The sequence below is a fragment of the Prionailurus bengalensis genome, chromosome B4 (genome assembly GCF_016509475.1).
Source record: "Prionailurus bengalensis isolate Pbe53 chromosome B4, Fcat_Pben_1.1_paternal_pri, whole genome shotgun sequence".
NCBI lineage: Eukaryota > Metazoa > Chordata > Mammalia > Carnivora > Felidae > Prionailurus > Prionailurus bengalensis.
The window spans coordinates 81,045,255-81,066,696 of record NC_057358.1 but is presented as its reverse complement, the minus strand read 5'-3'; the positions used below and the strand labels follow the sequence as shown (position 1 = coordinate 81,066,696).

The 21,442-nt window shown below is 37.8% G+C and overlaps 1 protein-coding gene across 1 annotated transcript; it reads right to left on the bottom strand.

The window, feature by feature from the left end:
- Positions 1–20,293: 20,293 nt before the first annotated feature.
- Positions 20,294–21,235, bottom strand: LOC122473247 (olfactory receptor 9K2-like). The gene has a single exon (XM_043563517.1). The coding sequence runs from the start codon at positions 21,233–21,235 to the stop codon at positions 20,294–20,296; it is 942 nt and encodes a 313-aa protein (XP_043419452.1).
- Between the last annotated feature and the right edge of the window lie 207 nt (positions 21,236–21,442).

The window sequence follows — 21,442 nt, the reverse complement described above, 5'->3', positions numbered from 1 at the left end:
AATATTGGAGGACAGGAAGAAAACATTTAAGAAGGAACAGATAAAAATGGAAGAAAAAAGAAAATACACGGAAAATAACTATCATCCAACACACTCAAAAAATAAAGAAAAAATGGGGGAGGAAAGAAAGAGAGAAAAGAAAGAATAAGAGAAAAGAAATTTTAAAAGAAAACAAACAAGAAACAGAGGAAAATAAAGGAAAAGCTACTTCCAAAAAATCATGAATCCAGAAGAAAGTTTGAAAGATTGCTGGCAAGTTTGATATCTTAAAACACACACACACATGCACACACAAGGTTAACTTAAAAAATAAAAATAAGGGGCGCCTGGGTGGCGCAGTCGGTTAAGCGTCCGACTTCAGCCAGGTCACGATCTCGCGGTCCGGGAGTTCGAGCCCCGCGTCAGGCTCTGGGCTGATGGCTCAGAGCCTGGAGCCTGCTTCCGATTCTGTGTCTCCCTCTCTCTCTGCCCCTCCCCCGTTCATGCTCTGTCTCTCTCTGTCCCAAAAATAAAATAAATAAACGTTGAAAAAAAAAATAAAATAAAATAAAAATAAAAATAAAAATAAAACTGTTCAATAAAGAGCAATCTAATCATGGTAATAATACTAAAAAGTAAAGGGAAATTAAAAAATTTAAAGCTTGATTATAAAAGAAAGTTATAGAAAGATATCAACTAAAATAGAATCACAAGTCAGATGAATAAAAGTCCAAAAATTTTGACATTGCATCATTTCAAATCTGTGATTAACAGAATACACATAAAGAAGTTTCCCCCAAACCCAGAATGTTTTTAAATGGCAGGAAATAATTTAATAGATGTGGACAAAAAATAATGGAGAGTTTAAAATGTGGAAGCATAGTATACCACAGGTAGAGAAAATAAGCAATGGAAAGGAAGAAAAAACACAGATAACTACTGAGAAGAATAAAGTCAATAAGCAAAATATAATTATAAAAACAGATAATAGATTATGGGTATATAATAGAAAAATGATAAATAGATGACAGATAAATAGGCAAAGATATACATAGAAAAATCTTATGTTAAACTATGATGAACAATATGCATAGTTATTAAAAACAAAAAACTAAAGACAAAAATCAGATTGAATTAAAAAAGGTAATTAAAATGAACTATCAATAACCTATCAAGTTTAAATATAAAAAGCATTACCTTATAAATACCAAACACGGGGCGCCTGGGTGGCGCAGTCGGTTAAGCGTCTGACTTCAGCTCAGGCCACGATCTCACGGTCCGTGAGTTCGAGCCCCGCGTCGGGCTCTGGGCTGATGGCCCAGAGCCTGGAGCCTGTTTCCGATTCTGTGTCTCCCTCTCTCTCTGCCCCTCCCCCGCTCATGCTCTGTCTCTCTCTGTCTCAAAAATAAATAAATGTTTAAAAAAATTAAATAAATAAATAAATAAATAAATAGCAAACATGACTTACTGTGTTACATTAACAAAACCATGAAACTCTTCAAGAAAATTTCTGAGTAAGTATATTAATGAAGGATGATTAACATGATTCTATAGTTAAATAAACACATTTATTTATTATTTATTTATTTATTTATTTGACAAATATAATTGAGCACCATTTGGTAGCATATAGAGAGTGCCCTAGGCTTTGGGAATAACATGTTGAACAAATTAAAGCCCCTATTTTCACTGAACTTACATTCCATGTGTGAACAGATAATTTTAGAAAATGTCTAAAATTCAAATACTAAACTAACAAAACTTTTTTCACTTTTTAGGTATTGGTAGAACCTCTTCACATGGACTTTGAAAACAGCAGAGAAGGATGGAATACTTGCTAGGGTTTGATACCAGAAGCAGCTGATTATTAGTGATATTGGCCATGCACGATTATGGAAGTGAATGGGGAAAAAAGCTTATAAATATATGTTTCTTGCCTCTGTTTCTGGTGGCCCCCTAAAGTTGTTGTAGAAATAGAGTAGGCATTTCAGAAGAAAGTCAGATGTGAGACAGGGGAAATTTTACTTTTATTTTATGTATTTTTTTATTAAAATAATTTTTAATAGGAAATTTATTGTCAAATTGGTTTCCATACAACACCCAGTGCTCATCCCAACAGGTGTCCTCCTCAATGCCCATCACCCACTTTCCCCTCCCTCCCACCCCCCTTCAACCCTCAGTTTATTCTCAGTTCTTAAGAGTCTCTTATTATTTGCCTCCTTCCCTCTCTGTAACTTTTTTTTTCCCCTTCTCCCCCATGGTCTTCTGTTAAGTTTCTCAGGATCCACGTAAAGGTGAGAACATATGGTATCTGTCTTTCTCTGTATGACTTATTTCACTTAGCATAACACTCTCCAGTTCCATCCACGTTGCTACAAAAGGCCATATTTCATTCTTTCTCATTGCTACATAGTATTCCATTGTGTATATAAACCACAATTTCTTTATCCATTCATCAGTTGATGGGCATTTAGGCTTTCCATAATTTGGCTATTGTTGAGAGTGCTGCTATAAACATTGGGGTACAAGTGCCCCTATGCATCAGCACTCCTGTATCCCTTGGGTAGATTCCTAGCAGTGCTATTGCTGGGTCATAGGGTAGCTCTATTTTTAATTTTTTGAGGAACCTCCACACTGTTTTCCAGAATGGCTGCACCAATTTGCATTCCCACCAACAGTGCAAAAGGGTTCCCGTTTCTCCACAGCCTCTCCAACATCTATAGTCTCCTGATTTGTTCATTTCAAAGATGACAGATTTCTGCAGAAGCAGTGTGGACTAGAGACATTAAAATTCCAGAAAGAAAAGAAACTTTCACAGAAGGAACTAATGTCTACTCACTGGGATCATTTGCTGCATCCAACTTTTGGTCAAATGTGAGAATTTGGGCTTAACCTTGGTATAGGACCACTTTTGTGGGTCAAACAAATCAAAAACACTTTGGGAAGTCCAGTATAATTGGAACGAAAAATTGAGAACCTCAAACAGATGGCTAATTTTACTACTATAGACCTGTGCCAGCCTCTAAAGCTGTCTGGTATTTAAGACTAATGAGTTAAACTAATCCAGAAGTTTCTTCCTCAAGATATTTGCCAAATTTTGAAGATGAATAGAGCAGGAGTCTTAAACAGCTGATATTTATGTTTCTGATATATATGTATGCAACTTCTGTGTGCCAAAAGGCATTCATCCCACTTCAAAGCATTAATTAGAATCTTTGGAGAGGCACACACTAGATATAAGAGTGATCCAGAAATAGGTTGGATCTATCTACATAAATCCAGCTTCCATTCAACATAATTCCTGTTTGGATTAAGTCAGTCAGCCTCACCTCTATCTTCATATCAAAGGAAATAGTAACTTATCAGAAACATACAAGAATTCCTTAAAACAATGTTTGGCATTCAACATGAATAAATAATCAAGTAAAAATATAGAGTTATAAGACCAATAAAAAACAACAGGAGAAGTAATAAAAGATATAGATATTATAATTAGGATATTAAGATCATATGTTTATTATTGATGGTTTGTTCAAGGAAATAGAAAGAAATTAATAAAATGATTAAAATATGGAAATTTCAATAGATATTTGAAACCTATATAAAAGAATCAATCAGCTTAGCAGAATTAAACAATAAAACATCTAAATGTAAGAATGTAGTAAATCATTTTAATAACTGGGGCGCCTGGGTGGCTCAGTTGGTTAAGCGTCCGACTTCAGCTCAGGTCACGATTTCACGGTCCGTGAGTTTGAGCCCCGCGTCGGGCTCTGGGCTGATGGCCCAGAGCCTGGAGCCTGGTTCCGATTCTGTGTCTCCCTCTCTCTCTGCTCCTCCCCCGTTCATGCTCTGTCTCTCTCTGTCTCAAAAATAAATAAACATTAAAAAAAAATTTTTAAAAAATAACATTTGAAGCCTGGCAATGTAAATTGGAAGACAGGTAAATAATAAATGCCCAAAATTAAAAAAAAGAAAAGAAAAATATGGTGGGTAAGGTACATGTGGGGCACAGCCAATAGTTCTAATATACATGTAAGTTAGCATCGCAGAAGTGTAAGAGAGAGAATATAAGGCAGAAGTAATATTCAAAGCAAATACTGCAAAGAATTTTCTAAAATGCGGTAACATCAACCCACAGACTCAATCAAGAAGCTCAGGGAAATCCACTCAGTGAAGACACTCAGTGGTCTCTTCATTAAAACTTACTGAAATTGGGGGCGCGTGGGCGGCTCAGTGGGTTAAACCTCCGACTTCAGCTCAGGTCGTGATCTCACAGTGAGGGAGCTGGAACCCCGCGTTGGACTCTGTGCTGACAGCTCAGAGCCTGGAGCCTGCTTCGGATTCTGTGTCTCCTCCTCTGTCTCCCTGCCCCTCTCCCATTCATGCTCTGTCATTCTCTCTCTCTCTCAAAAATAAATAAACCCTTTTTTTTTATAAAGGAAAAGAAGCTTTTTGAAATTTAATGCAGGCAAAATCATTATGAATTCAAAACCCTTGGAAATGAGTTTTTGTGTCTCTCCAGTCAGTAACTAAATATACTTTTCTCAAGTCTGGGCCATTGCCAAAGGGAAAATAGAATAGGTAATGGAGGCAGGATATATAAATACCATGTACGGTAGCTGCTTCTGCTATTCCTCCATATTTCTTTCTTCTCCATACTGATTACAATCAGGAAAGGAAAAGGCAAATATCACCAGGGAAATCTCACACAAATCTCACAGGCAAATATCACACAAGGAACTTACTATTTAGGTTGTAAAGGGAGCAAGACAAGAGGCAAAAACAAGCGAACAAAAGAACACTGAGGTAATGCAGAGATAATAACTACCCTTTCAGGGATGTGGTTTAAATAAAAGGAAATGTATGGCTCCTGAGGCTAGGTCACAAAAAACATTGCTGCTTCTGCCTGGCCCTTGGATTGCCTCTTCTGGGGAAATGAGGTGGATTTCCAGACCTCAGGTACTCAGAGCAGCCACTGCCTGGGGTTGTGCTTCTTACTTATGAGGGTGTGATGTAGGGATGCTTTGGTTTCTGGGAACTCAGAGGAGAAACCTGAGGACAGGGCGCTTCCTACACCTGCTTATGTATCTGAAGGCCACGATGTATCTGGTTCTGAAAAACCCTGGAGCCAATTGCTTTTGGGAGGTCAACTTCCTGCTAGGGCCATCAGACAGACACCAAGACCAAATACTGGAAAAAGTAAATCTGATTGTTTTCTCCCACTTTCTACTTTTTCTGCAGTGCCTCTTATTGTCAGTGTCTATCAGGAAACCTGACAGCAAAGGAGACTGGGTGGTGTAGTTTTTCAGCATCGATCCCCAATATCACAGAGTGAAGTATTAAGTGGAGTTGAAAATTGTCATTAAAAATTAGCATATTTTCCTGTCTGACAGTATACTTTTCTTTCCTTATATTCAAGATTATAAATACGTCTACTCGACTACTTGGGACCATGAAATATAAGTAGAAAAGCTATGCTACTTACAAATGGGAGTATATAGTAGCCTCTACATTGTATTGCACCTTAGCTTCCTCCTGATTGTTACTGATCATATCCTTTTTTTTAAGTTTATTTATTTCTTTTGAGAGAGATACAGAGCTCACGAGCAGGGGAGGGGCAGAGAGAGAGGGAGAGAGAATTCCAAGCAGGATCTTCACTGGCAGCATGGAGACTGACATGGGGCTCAATCTCATGAATCTTGAGATCCAACCTGAGCCAAAATCAATAGACAGACGTCAACTAACTGAACCACCTAGGCGCCCCATTACTGATGTTATCTTAAATGATATTCACTCAGATCCCAGAAAGAGCATCATGTGGGGCAGAGTCTTTAGCCAACCTGCATTTGACATGTGTTGGGAAGGAGAAATAGTTAAGGTTTAACCACTGGACTTTTGATGTTGTTTGTTAATGAAGCACACCACAGATAATCATCAATAGCATAGCAATGATGACCTTATGAACAACTGAAGAAAAGAAGCACAGTGGTAACTATTCATATGTTTTCCTTGTTCTGTTACCTGTCTACATTCTTCCAACTATTTTATACAAAAAAAAAAAAAAAGACGATGATGACTTTAAACGAGGTAATTTAAACATATTTTTGCAAGGCATCAAAGAGAGACTTTCCACTGAACTACAATGGCAATGAATGTCACCCAAAGAAAAAGAAAACGGATGACAATGTCCCCTTCCCTTGGTAAAGAGATTGAATCTGCTTTTGATCAAAATATAGGGGCTTTACATTAGGCAAGAGTATGCTGTTCTCCCCAAAGTTGCTCTTTAGGAGCAACTTATAAGTGAGGAAATGTTTTATTGATTTAAGAATTAAAGGAAGAGTCTATGCTAGTTAGCACACATTTGCTAATCGACTTTTTTAAATCTAGCTGAAGTGACAAAGGAAATAGATGCTTTTTCAAGTCTAGTTTCTTTCCGAAAAATCATGTTCCCCAAATAAAAAATCCTTCCACACACCTTCTAAAAACAATAACTTAAAAAGCAAGTGTATGTATCATTACCCAGGGCTCAAGCCCTCAATGTAATTAGAAGACTAGAATAATCATCTCTAAATCCACCGGAAAACAAGGAGTAATGTAGGAACTTTGTGAGGTGTAGGAAAGTTAGTTGGATTCTTAGATGTGACAAAAAAATTTTAATGAAAAACAAATACAAACTCATAATGTTAATGAGAGTTTACCCTAGAAGGAATATCATTCACTAAATGGAAAAATAATAACTTTTGTGTATCAGATGGCCAATAACTAGGGAGTCCAAAGGAAAAATATTGGAAAGCTTTCAGGATCTGAACCAGATTTCTTAAAAAGACATCATTTATGAACAGAAGGAAGACCTTGTATAATAGTTTTCCATGCTGCATAACAAATTACCACAATCTTAACACCTTAAAACACAAATTATCTCACAATTTCTTAACTGAGAAACCTGGGCACTGTCTAGCTGGGAGGTCTGCAAAGCTACAATCAAGCCATAATGAAACCTGAATCATGATCTGAAGGTTTGACGGGGGGTAGGTCCACTTCAAAATTGTTGGCAGAATCAGATTTTTAATGGCTATCAAATTCCTGGTGGCTTATTTATAACAACGGAGAGAGAGACTCCACAGCAAGTTTGTTAGCAAGAGTTTTATAGCACATAACATAATCATGAGAGAAATATCACATCATCTTTGTCATATTGTATTGACTGGAAGCAAGTTATGGAGTCTGCCTAGACTTGAGATGAGATTGTACAAGAACATGGACAGCAAGAATTAGGAATCATGGAGACTCCTTTAAACTCTACCTGCCGTATCTTGGAAAGGAAATATTTTCCTGGAAACTGCGTGGAGAATTCTTTTAAATGGCCCAAATCGTGCTAAACATGACATTACAAAATATTAGAAAAAAGAGGAAAATGTACTATGTTTTGGCTGGAAAAATACTGGCCTTTATTTAAAGTTCTATTAAAATAAGTTAACCAGCCTAAGCCACCAGTATTCCCCCCTGACTCACTCCCATAGATTCATCTGCTACAGCAAGTTCAGGAAAGGGCAAATATATCATTCTGAGGACAAAAAGAATTTAACACAGCATGCATAAAAAATACTGTAAGAAAAAGACAAAAATGTGAATCAAATAATTCAGTAACTGGAAACAAGTTACCAGATCCCAAACAGACTGGTAGGAAAAATTAGACAAATAAAAAAAAAGCAGTACTTAAAGTCTGCTTGCCTTATTTTCTAATGTGGAAGAAGCAATAGGTAAGGAGGTTTCCAGATAACCAGGTTCATGAGTTTTATTTTTATAAATCAGTCTTACAATTTGGACTGTATCTGGATGATGTGCCTATCTACTAACTCTACCTTACCTAAAATAGGTACTCAGTATGTTTTTTATTAACAAATGAAACATTTGAATAGCACATTTTATATCTTTGTGGCCCTTTTCTCTTGCTATTTTCTGCCTCTTTGCAAGTTTACATGAAATTGGACTATAGTGCCTTGACAGACATTTATCTTGGGTTAAAATAAAATAACATTGATAATATGAAACCCAAAATAATTCTAAGACTTTTTTTCCCTTACTATTGTTCTATACATTATGCACCTTTCTGATGTTTAGTTTAAAAAAAAAAAACCATTTGCCAAGAATACTTAATTAAAATTATTCATCTAAACTTTAGGGTACACTTGTCAGGAATATCTCTCTCCAGAGACATTTTAATTGTTTTCCTGCAAGAATTCCCTGTGATACTTAGGGAAAAAAAGAAAAAAAAAACAGATAAAACTGGGGAATTTGTTTTGGCAACAATAGTTAGAAAACCAAATTTTCCTACTGGAAGGTTAAGGAAAAATAAAATAAAATAAAATAAAATAAAATAAAATAAAATAAAATAAAATATTACAACCAATCTTTACAAAAGTTACTAGGAACCAGGTCTAATATTATATTAGTAGTCTTCCTAGCATCTAAGGTTAGGACATTGTTATTTTTATAGGAATTTTGGAAAACAAGGGATACTAAATGTGTGGTCTTGGATTGCGCAATTTAAGATAGTTCCTTACAATGTGGAGAAACAGGAACCTTCTTGCACTGTTGGTGGGAATGAAAACTGGTGCAGCCACTCTGGAAAACAGTGTGGACGTTCCTCAAAAAATTAAAAATAGACCTACCCTATGACCCAGCAGTAGCACTGCTAGGAATTTACCCAAGGGATACAGGAGTACTGATGAATAGGGGCACTTGTACCCCAGTGTTTATAGCAGCACTCTCAACAATAGCCAGGTTATGGAAAGAGCCTAAATGTCCATCAACTGATGAATGGATAAAGAAATTTTGGTTTATATACACAATGGAGTACTACGTGGCAATGAGAAAGAATGAAATATGGCCCTTTGTAGCAACGTGGACAGAACTGGAGAATATTATGCTAAGTGAATATGCTAAGCCATACAGAGAAAGACAGATACCATATGTTCTCACTCTTATGTGGATCCTGAGAAACTTAACAGAAGACCATGGGGAGAGGGGAAGAAAAAAAAAAGAGAGAGAGAGAGGTTAGAGTGGGAGAGAGCCAAAGCATAAGAGACTCTTAAAAAATGAGAACAAACTGAGGGCTGATGGGGGGTCGGAGGGAGGGATGGGTGGGTGATGGGTATTGAAGAGGGGATCTTTTGGGATGAGCACTGGATGTTGTATGGAAACCAATTTGACAATAAATTTAATATATTTTAAAAAATTAAATAAATAAATAAAAATAAATAAAATTAAAATTAAAAAAAGATAGTTCCTTACATTTAAAGGATTTTCTGTCTCACAAATTTTTACTCATTCCTATGCAGCTCACCTCTTTTCTATGGCTGATAATTCTTGATTCTCACTCATGGTTTGAACCTCTCCTTATAAACGAAGAGATTTACTTAATTAACCAGCAAAATACACAACTTTCTCCCCTCTATTTGCTTATTTCACTGTAACTACTGCCCTCATCCCACATTTTTCTTTCTCTTTTACTTTTCATTCATTTTGAGAGTCTTACCCAGAAAGTTTGGTCTCTAGTTCTGCTGTGTAGCCAGGTAGAAACTTAGGGCAGGAGCCCATTTGGCTGTTGACCTCTCCTTTCCCCACCCCTCTAGCTTTACTCCTAAACAATGAGTTAGTGCCAGACACCGCTACCCAATTAAAAACTTTGCATACCATTTGAATCTCAGCCTTTCAGATTAAACATAGATTGTCTACATGGAACAGTCCATAGAGCTTTTTCCACTGTGTGACCAACTGTTTCCTGGATTGCAACATGCAGGACCTCTCCCTAGTGGTTAGGCTAGGCTTTGGAAAAGGGCTTTGGACCAAAGACTTGCAGCTGAGGGACCTCATAGGCCAGAAGGAAAGAATGAACTGCACATGCTTGGGTGCAAATCTATAGTCTTCCAGGAGGCCCAACGCCTTAGGACAACAATATGGACTTCTTCTGGTATAGAAGTCTGAGGCCCAATCAAACCTCTGCCAAGCTCCAAAGCCACAGCAACCCAAAGATGCCCAGTGATGGTAGACCTCCATGCCAGTAGATCATTTGACCACAGGAACAGTAAGTATCTTGCTAGAGGGTTTTTTTTGAGTAATAATGAGTGATGCCACTCTCATTTTCACCCATTGATTCCTGGACCCATAAATCCTGGCTATAGAAGAAAACAGTAGCATTCATTGGATGCTGACTCAGAGCATATACAGCTTTCTGGAGAACCTTGTCCCAGCCCTGCAAGGTATTGTCACCTAGCTTGTGATAGAATTAGGTCTTCAAAAAGCCATTCCACCATGGAATGCTTTAGGGTGGTGGGAAACATAGTAATACCAGAAAACTCCATGAGTGTGGGCATATTGCTATACTCCCTTTGCTATGAAGAGAGTTCATTGATCAAAACTATACATACAAAGCTGTATGTAAGACCATGGTAGAGGAAAACACATTCTCTTTCTCCATGAATGGCAGTGTAAGCAGAAGCATTGCATTCAGGGAAAGTAAATTCATATGTAGATTGTCTATTCTAGTAAGACAAAACTCTGCCCCTTCAACGATGGAAGCAGCCCAGTGTAATCAACCAGCCACCAGGTAGCTAGCTGGATGATCACCCCGGGAAACAGACAATTTTGGGAACTCAGTCTTAGTCTCTGTTTCTGGTAGACTGGGCTGCTGGTACCTTGGTGAATGCAAATCCATGCTGCTGAGATTCTGCATAACCTCCATCCCTGCCACTATGGCCACTTTGTTCCTGAGCTCTCTGAGCAATGATGAGAAAGGCTGGGAAAATACGATGACTGGTATCCACAGAATGGGCTAACCTATCCACTTAATTATTAAAATCTTCTGCTGAGGTCATCCTTTGGTGAGCATTCACATGGAACACAAATATCCTCACATATTTTTGCCCTCAAGTAAGGTTTATCTATATGCTTTCCTGAAAAATTTCCTAGTCACAAATTTTCCAATCATGTAACTTCCAAGTGCCTTACCATTAAATGAAACCATTGGACACCGCCCATGAATATGTATAGAATTGAATGCCTGGTCATTTCTCCTTCTAAGCAAAGTGAACAAACAGATGCACTGTTTGAAGTTCTACCCACTAAGAAGGTTTTGCTTCACCACTGTCCTTCAGGAATGTCCCAGAAAGGGGCTGTAGAACTACAGCCATCCACTTTCAGGTGGTTCCTGCATATCATGTAGAAACATCTGTAAAGCAGGCCCAAGACTTCTTTTCCTCTGTCATTTAATCACAGAGAACTCCCCATGAAGCCAGAGGTACAGGCTGGGAGAGGAGGGCAGTGTAGCCGGAATGGGGAGCATGGGTGTTCGGCTGCTTCTTCAGGTTACTTTCTTGTGCCTTCAGGGCCTGCTTGAACCTGAACACATATATACCACTTTCATTTGATGATGGAGAGATGCTGTCCACACCAACTATATGGCTTCTTGAATTAGACAAATACCCAGTTCATGATTGCCAGCTGAGATTGCATGGTAACTTTGGGGCTTTATTGTCAAATGTTTAGTCTCCACTGAGGTCTAGTAACAGACCAAGAGCTATTTCTCTAATGGAAAGTAATTATCTGCAGAATATGGCAGGTCTTTTCTTCAAAATCCTAAAGACCTATGCTGTGACTCATCTATAGGAACCCACCAAAGGCTCCAAGCAGAATCTCTAGCTGCCATGACCTTTTAAGCATCACTGGATCTGCTGGATCATGTGATCCCACAAGCAGTCTGCACCTGTTTCCCAACCTTCTCCTGTTCCTGGCCCCACCCAAAACTAGCAGCTTTTCAGGTCACTCCATAAATGGGCCAGTGTAACAAACCTAAATGAGGACTAAGCTGTCTCCAAAATTCCAAAAGACCGCTAAATGTTGTTCCTTATTTTTGGCTTTAAGAGAGGACAGAGGCAGGGCCCCTGGGTAGCTCAGTCATTTAAGCATCGGACTTTAGATTTTGGCTCAGATCATGATCTCACAGTTTGAACCCCTCATCAGGCCTTGCACTGACAGGACAGTCTGCTTGGGATTCTCTCTCTCTCTCTCTCTCTCTCTCTCTCTCTCTCTCTCTCTCTGAAAAATAAATAAATAAACTTAAAATTAAAGAAAGAAGGGCCAGATGCAGCAACTTATCTTTCACTTAGAAGAGATATCTTGATATGCCCCAGAACCTAGAAATTTCACTGAGATAGAAAGCCTCTGAATTTTAGCTGGATTTATTTCCCAACCTCTGCCGTGCAAATGTTTTACCAATAAGTCTGGAGTAGTTGTTACTTCTTTCTCACTACATCCAATCAGTTTAATGTGATCAATGTAATGGATCAGTGTGATATCTCATGGAAAGGAAAGGTAATTAAGATGCCTACAAACGAAATTATGACAAGGGGTTGGAATTGATGTACCCTTGAGGTAGGACAGAGTATTGAACCTGTATTGCTGGCCTTTCTAGCTGAAAGCAAACTGTTCCCTTGATCTTTACTAAGAGGTATTGAGAAAAAGCACTTGACCTACTTAGACATTTTTTCAAATGAGCTTACCACATGATCCAGGCTCTGTTGTTTAGCTCTTCTGGTATATTAAGTCCAAGGGAGATTCAACTTTTTATGGGAGATCAATATGCCTGATGAAGCCAAATAATAAACCCCAATGAGATTTCAAATAAAAAGAACCTTACATTTTGAAGCTAAGTTTTGTCTTCCTCAAAAATCAAATACTATTTTAGAAAATGTCTGGTTTTCAAAAAGTTCTAGTGGAGGCTGAATGTCTGCTCATAATGCAATAGACGACCCTAGAACCTGAGCTGCTCACCTAAATTGGGCATTTTAAACTGAATCATAAAGTGGGCATTTCCAGTACTCCAAATTATACATTTTATTAGTGGAACTGGAAAACTAACAGAGCCTGAAATCATAAGCAATTTCTGTTAACAGGTCAATCACTCTCCCAACATACCTGCTTCTGTCACATGGGTGGCCCATTAACACATGTCTGTGGCTTCTTCGAGAGTTTTCTATGAAGAATTGACTAAAAAAAAAAAAAATCAGGATTGCCTTCCAGAGGCCTTGTCTTCTCAAGTACCTTCTCAAGTACCTTGTCTACTCAAAAGAAATAGCTTCATAAAATGGAATCAACTGTTGAATTACCACTACTTCTTCAGCAGAGAAACAAATCATTGTAAAACTAGCAAGCTATTCATCATTATGCAATTATTTTCTCTGATTATATGACCAGCACATAATGTTGTTCACTGACAACCAGAATATACTGTTTTGACGAAGAAGGAGTAAAGATATGGGCGGTATCTCTCATTCATACTTGAAGACCCATTTAAAAATATCAGATTCCTATATTTAGGGCTCTAATATCTGTTGGCTTAGAGATTTTAGTACCCACTGGAGGAATACTCCTACCGAGAGACATAATATATTTCAGTCCAACTTAAAAGTAACAATTAACATGCATACTAAACTTAGATTCCAAATGCCACTAGACCAAAAAAAGTGGATTATGGAGTAGATTTAGATTATTAACTCTGAATATCAAGGGAAATAGGTTGCTATAAAGTGGAGAAGAAAAATTTTGGATTTTTAAAGGTGATTTAAGCTACCTTCTTTTATTATTCTTATATATAATATAGCACCAATATAGACAGTACCATGTGTCTTCTTTTCACTTCTCCTTCTACATATGATGTGTAAATGGTAGTTAATTTAGTATTTATTCCACAGATGGCCATATGTCCAGGTAGTTGCCTAAAGCAATTAGAGAGGAACTCATAGCTATCATCGAAAAATTCTGACTTGATTTTGAATATAAGAAGTCACAAGGTATTTTTCTCTTTTTAGGAAAATTTGGGGGTTTTTTATTTTGATTTTCTTTTTTGTCAGTCCCAAGAATAATTGCTGGGTGCCAGAAACAGAAATATATGTTTCAGAATGGGCATGTCGCAGTTGGCTTTGAAAGTGCTGGACTATGGGGCGCCTGGGTGGCTCAGTCGGTTAAGCGACTGACTTCGGCTCAGGTCATGATCTCGTGGTCCATGAGTTTGAGCCCCACATCGGGCTCTGTGCTGACAGCTCAGAGCCTGGAGCCTGTTTTGAATTCTGTGTGTCTCCCTCTCCCTGGCCCTCCCCCATTCATGCTCTGTGTCTCTCTGTCTCAAAAATAAATAAACATTAAAAAAAAAAAAAAGAAAGAAAGTGCTGGACTGAAGTGAATCTTTTTTTGAAATTAGTCTGGTGTTAATTTTCCTTTTCTAAAATATGTTGGATATTTTAATTTATTCATTTTAAGCACGAGCTTTTTGGGTTTTTTTTTTTTATTTTAGTTTCATTTTTGGTAAAACTCTATCCCCAACATGGGGTTTGAACTCACGACCCCAAAATCAAGAGTCACACGCTCTACTGACTGAACCAGTCAGGTAGCCCTCATTACTTTTATTTAAATATAATTTTTCCTTTCTAATGGTTTTATATTTATAGAAAAATTACAAAGATAGTACAGAGAGTTCCTACATACCCCTTGCCAATCTTCCCATGCTGTTAACACCTTACAATACTATGGAATATTTATCACAATAAAGGAAGCAAGAATGGTATACTACTAACTAAACTCCACACTTAATGTCGATTTCACTAACATTTTTTCCCTTGATGTCTTTTTGCTGTTCCAGGATTCCATCCACGACACTGCATTAATTCTCATGTCTCTGAGGCATGTCTTGACTCAGACAGTTTGTCAGGCTTTTCTTGTTTTTGATGACCTTGTTGTTTTGAAGAACACTGGTCAGGTATTTTACAAAATGTTGTTCAATTTGGCTTTGTTTGATGCTTTTATCCTGGTTAAACTGAGAGTGGGTTTTGAGAAGAAAAACCATAGAAATAAAGTGCTATTCTCATCACACCATATGACCACATTCATACTGTCAACATGACTTAACATTGATGATATAAACTATAGAGTTATCTGGCTGAGATAGTGGTTTCCAGGTTTCTCCCTTATCAAAACAAATTATCCTCACACCTTCCGTAACAATGTTCTCTATAAGCAGTTCTCTAACAGGATCTCATATTCAAGAAGCTAAGTTCTACTTTCTTGAGGTTGGAAGGTATCTGCATAAATTATTGGGAATTCTTCTCTACAGAAAAGTTGTCTCCTCTCTCTGATTTAGTTATTTCTTAAACCATTATGAATTATGGACTTGGTATTTATTTTATACTTTGAGTTATAATCTAATACTATCTTCTTTTTTTTAGTTTTATTTTTTTTAATATATGAAATTCATTGTCAAATTGGTTTCCATACAACACCAGTGCTCATCCCAAAAGGTGCCCTCCTCAATACTCATCACCCATCCTCCCCTCCCTCCCACCCCCCATCAGCCCTCAGTTTGTTCTCAGTTTTTAAGAGTCTCTCATGCTTTGTCTCTCTCCTACTCTAACCTCTTTTTTTTTCTTCCCCTCTCCCATGGGTTCCTGTTAAGTTTCTCAGGATCCACATAAGAGTGAACACATATGGTATCTGTCTTTCTCTGTATGGCTTCTTCTTTATTTCTTGCTCAAAATTTCCCACATCTGGTCATATGGAGTTCTTTCAAATTGATTCCTGTGACATTTTAAAAAAATTAGTATCTATTTTTGAGAGAGAGAGAGAGAGAGACAGACAGAACATGAGCAGGGGAGGGGCAGACAGAGAGGGAGACACAGAATCTGAAAGGGGCTCCAGGATCTGAGGTGTCAGCACAGAACCTGACGCAGGGCTCGAACCCACGAACCATGAGATCATGACCTCAGCTGAAGTCGGACACTCAACTGACTGAGCCACCCAGGTGCCCCTCCTGTATTTTTTAAAAATGTCCTATGTTGTGAATAGACACTTTCCAAAGAAGACATCCAGATGGCTAACAGACACATGAAAAAATGCTCAACACCATTTATTATCAGGGAACCACAAATCAAAACCACAACGAGATACCACCTCACACCAGTCAGAATGGCTAAAATTAACAACTCAGACAACAACTGATGTTAGCGAGGATGCAGAGAAAGAGAAACCCTTTTACACTGCTGGTGGGAATGCAAACTGGTGCAGCCACTCTGGAAAACAGTATGAAGGTTCCCCCAAAAATTAAAAGTAGAACTTCCCTATGACCCAGCAATTGCACTACTGGTATATATCCAAGGGACACAGGTGTGCTGTTTCAAAGGGGCACATGCACCCCAGTGTTTATAGCAGCGCTATCAACAATAGCCAAAGTATGGAAAGAGCCCAAATGTCCATCGATGGATGAATGGATAAAGAAGTGGTATACATATATAATGGAGTATTATTCGGCAATCAAAAAGAATGAAATATTGCCATTTGATCACTCGTATGTGGAATTTAAGAAACAAAACAGATGAACATAAGAGACTGTTAAGTACAGAGAACACACTGAGGATTGCTGGAGAGGCTGTGGGTGGGGGCATGGACTAAATAGGCATGGGGCATTAAGAAGAACACTTGTTGGGATGAGCACTGGGTATTATATGTGGGAGATGAATCACTGGAGTCTACTCCTGAAATCATTATTGCACTATATGCTAACTAACTTGGATGTAATAAATAAACAAACAAACAAACAAACTAGGTGCCTAGGATGGTTAAGCGTCTGACTCTTGATTTCAGCTAAGGTCATAATGTCAGGTTGTGAGATCGAGCTCTGTGTCAGGTTCTGCACTGGGAATGGAGCTTGCTTAAGAGTCTCTCTTCCTCTCCTTCTCTCCCTCTGCCCCTGACCTCACTCAAAAAAATAAATAAAATATAAAATAAAATAAAATGTCCCATGCTTTTATGTTTTACGGACTCTCTTACTTTCTGGCACTATAAGATTCTTCATACTCACCTTGGATGTCCCTTGCCCAAACCTAGAATCAACAATTTGTACATTGATTCTTGGTTCCTTTTGCTAGAGAATGTAATTAGAAACCAGAATTGGGTTCCTAGGTATGCTTATTGTTATTGAGGTGTCATTGCCTCCTTGTGTCAAGATACACACACACACACACACACACACACACACACACACGTGTGTAGGTTTACATACAAATCTATAATCGTTTCTCCATCTACCCTAGGCTGCATCTGCAGATTACACTACGCTAATCTGCATCTACACTAATCTAAAGACGAGTTCATACTAAAGTCCCCAACTCTAATCCCATGCCATGTGATTTACGCTAGCCTTCTGTTTTGCTGATCTGTAACCTCCCATTTCAGAAGTGAGAAATGTGATGGTCTCCACCATTTGCCATGCATTTACTTTAATTTGTTCCATCCCACTATACATGCAGCGAAGTTTCACAGTTGTAACCTGTCTCCCTGTGAGAAAGAACATTACCAACCAGAGTGCAATGTGTATGCACTGTTCCTTTTATACTTTGTCTTATATTTCCCTTGATTCTCTTCATTACAATTATGTCATATATTTGTAACTGTGGTTCTTTTATCACAGTCTACATTTCATCTATGGATCCGTAACCTCCTAAATTTTTTAAATGTGTATATGTGATTATTCATCATTTGTGTCACGAAAGCCTGTGGGCTTTGACAAATGCATGGTGCCAAGTATCGACCACAGAAGTACTATTAAGATTAATTCCACCACTGAATAGCCCCTGGATTTTCATGTGAACATAAGTTTTCAAATCAGCTAGGTAAATATGTGGGACCACAGAGGCTTGTTTGCAGAATTTGTCTATGTTTAATAAATAAGCATCTGCTAACTATCTGCTATACTTTCTGCTATTCCTCATCAGCAATACATGAGAGTTTCTATCACTCCACCACTTCACCAATATTTAGTATTGTCAGATTTTTGGACTTAAGCCATTTTATAGGTGGAGGATCTTTATTTTGAAGATCCTTTTTTTTTTTCTAATTAAATAAAGTTATAGGCAAGTGGCTAGCCATCCCCTACTAAAGGGCCACACACGGACTCAAAATTCAGCCTATATGGCACACTAAATCAGAATTTAAATTATAGGAAAGGGGAAAAAGGTTTGAAAATGCTTGGCGCTCACGTGCTCCAGATATAGGCTTCAGTGAGACTGAATTCTGCTAGCAGACTCTTCCACAGTTCTTATCTCTTCATGTCTTGGGATTCCTTGGTTTCTACTCAATTATAAGGGTGGTTCCCTAGTTTTTCTATCCATTCATGTGTTCTACAGAGCCTTCTAATAAATTTCCCTTGCTTACAGTAGCCAAAGTAACTTTTAATGTTTTATGAAAGGATAAACCTAACATATATATACTGGTCTCCCTTTGTCCATAGGGGATCGCTGTCAAGATTCCCAGTGGAAGCCAAAAAACAGCAGATAGTACCAAAGTCTCTAGATACTGTTTTTTCTCTTATACCTATATGCTTATGGCAAAGCTTAATTTATACATTAGGCACAATAAAGTATTAAAACCAAACACTAATAAGGAAAGAGAACAATTATAGCAATATACTTTAATAAAAGTTATGTAAATGTGCTCTCTCGCTCTCTCTCTCAAAATATATTACTGTCCTGTACTCACCCTTCTTCTTGGGATGATGTGAGGGGATAAAGTGCCTATGTGCTGAGAAGTGAGGTGAATGATGTAGGCATTGTGACATAGTGCAAGGCTACTATTCATCTTCTGATGTTGTGTCAAAGGAGAATCATCTGCTTCTGGACTATGACTGACCTCAGGTACCCAAAATCATGGAAAGCAAAACCATGAATAATGAGGGGACTAGTGTACCCTCAGTTAAACAAATGAAAAAGGTCACAGATAGTAAAATAATAATTCCTTTATTGGAAACATTGGTATGGAGCCAAGAACATTTATTTTTAAATTCTAGACCACATTCAGAATGGTAAAAACAAAGAAACAAACAAAAAACATAGTCCTGTAACAAAAACATTGAAGTAGTCTTTGGTAAAATAATTTTTCTAAGTTGGTTTTGTAAGAATTAAAAGAGAAGCTTATTTTTGTTAGTAGCAGGTTACATACCAGAGTACTTTACCATTCCCCATCTGCCGCCTATGTCGCCACCTCCTTTCCTAACTTCACAAGTGGTGTACTCCCCAGATTTCCGAGAATTTACTGGCTATATTGATATATTCTGATATTGTAGAAACAGGCAAACACATTAAACGGCACATCTTTTACAACATCCTTCCACTTCTGCCTTGGGCATCTTCCCATCATTACAATTTTATCTCATAATACACAAATAAAAGATATACAATAGGAGTGAACCCTTGATTTTTTCCAGCAATATTTTCTGTTGACTTTTTTTATATTGGAATTAACTACAATTTGCATTGGAAAACACAACCTGAATTTAAAAATTATAGCAACATGACAACAAAGATATTACTCTCCAAGTGTATATTACTTCATTATAATTACAACACCAATTCAACAAATATTAGGAAAACAAAAAGATCATATGCAACTAAAATACCAAATACAAAGCAAACAAAAATTTTGTACAGGTAAATAGCATTTATCAAAGAAAAAAAATAATCCAGTACAAATTGGCAAAAGTAATTTGGAACATCCAATGCAATTTTTGTCCCCTCAAGATAGAACACTGATGCTGAAGACTAGATATGGGGGCCCAGTTTTGGAAACACTGGGTATGAAATAACTTTCTCCATCTCGTTGATATGATAATAAATCAATAACAATCAATATTTTTAAAAAATAACAAGATATAAACACCCATGATTTATTGAGATAAACTCACAATGGCACATAAAAAAAATCTTAAAATATGACACCATATTTCTACTCAAGAATGGTGGGCCCAAAATTAAATCACTATGAATAGATTCATACAGAAATTAAATATTACAACTGAGAAATCATCCTGCTTTGAGTTGACACTTCCTCTACTCATAAATAAGAGATAATATATTCTAAGATTAACATCCTACCAAACCAATTTTCTGTCTGTTGTCTAAGTAGTTCCAAAGGAAAATAATAACAAAATTAAATCCCCCTTTCCCTACTATCTCCACCATCACAAAGTTATACCTACAAAGATTGGAGACTATAATGTTGATCAGATGACTGGAAATGCTATTGATGCTGAAGATATAACACTGCTCTCAAGGAAGAGTGAATGATAGATTGCTACTAATCCTTCAATGAAAACCATTCATCTATAGTTGGTCAACTTAAAGGATCCTTAAGTGACTCATACTTGACCCCATGTTAAAACCAAATCAGTACAAAACTATCAATGAACCCATTATGAGTCACAAAAAAAGTGGAATTAGTATAAAGCTTTTTTCTTCCACAGGATTTTTCCCAAAGCTTGTTTGACATCTTTGTTTCTTAGAGAGTAGATCAGAGGGTTTAACATGGGTGTGACCAATATATAAAATACTGAAGCCACTTTACGCAGTTCAGGATTGCTTGGAGGTGTGAGATACACAAAGGAGACAGTCCCATAGAGCAAACTTACCACTCCCAAATGGGAGCTGCAGGTGGAGAAGGCTTTCCTTCTCCCTTCACTGGAAGGGATTTTCAAGACTGTGGTCCCAATGTACATGTAAGATACTACAATAACAACTATGGTAGGCAATATAATGAAGGCAGCCAAACTAAGAGACACCATCTTATTGACAGAGAGATTGGAGCAGGAGATCCTCTCAATTTGGTAAGAATCACAGTAGAAGTGATCAATGACTCGGGAAGCACAGAAAGACACTGAGAATGTTGTGCTGACTTGGAGGATGGAACTGAGCCATCCACAGAGATAGGAACCAGCCACCAGCTGAGTGCAAAGTCGTCTTGACATGTGCACACTGTAAAGAAGAGGGTTGCAAATGGCGATGAAGCGGTCATAGGCCATGGCTGCCAGAACAAACCCTTCTGTTACAATGAAGAAGGCAAAAAAGAAGAGCTGGGCAGCACACCCCACAAAGGAGACAGTCTTTTTCTCAGACAGGAAGTTGACCATGGCTTTCGGGGCAATAACAGTGGAGTAGGAGAGGTCAATGAAGGAGAGATTGCCTAGAAAGAAATACATTGGTGTGTTCAGCTGGGAGTCAGTCACAATGATTGTCATCATACTAATGTTCCCCAAAAGAACCATGCCATAGACCAGCAGGAATAGGAGGAAGAGGAGAATGTGGAGCTCTGGATGAACCCTGAAGCCTACAAGAATGAAGTCAGTTACATCTGAGTGGTTGCCTGCTCCCTTGTCACCCATGGCAAGAACCTGATAAGAGGTACAAGACAAGATTAAACATTGAACTTCCTATTTATTTCCTGGTATCATAAAACACCCTTTCTGTGGACAACATTGAAATTTGTTATCCTTCTTGCCATCCAATTGTGTTAGGTATGATTTGCTGTGCCTTTTGATAGAAGGTGAATCTAAAGTATAATTGTGACTGTCCATCAGCACACAACATGT

Excerpts from the sequence above, each read along its gene's own strand:
- LOC122473247 (XM_043563517.1), bottom strand. The coding sequence starts at position 21,235 with ATGGGTGACAAGGGAGCAGGCAACCACTCAGATGTAACTGACTTCATT.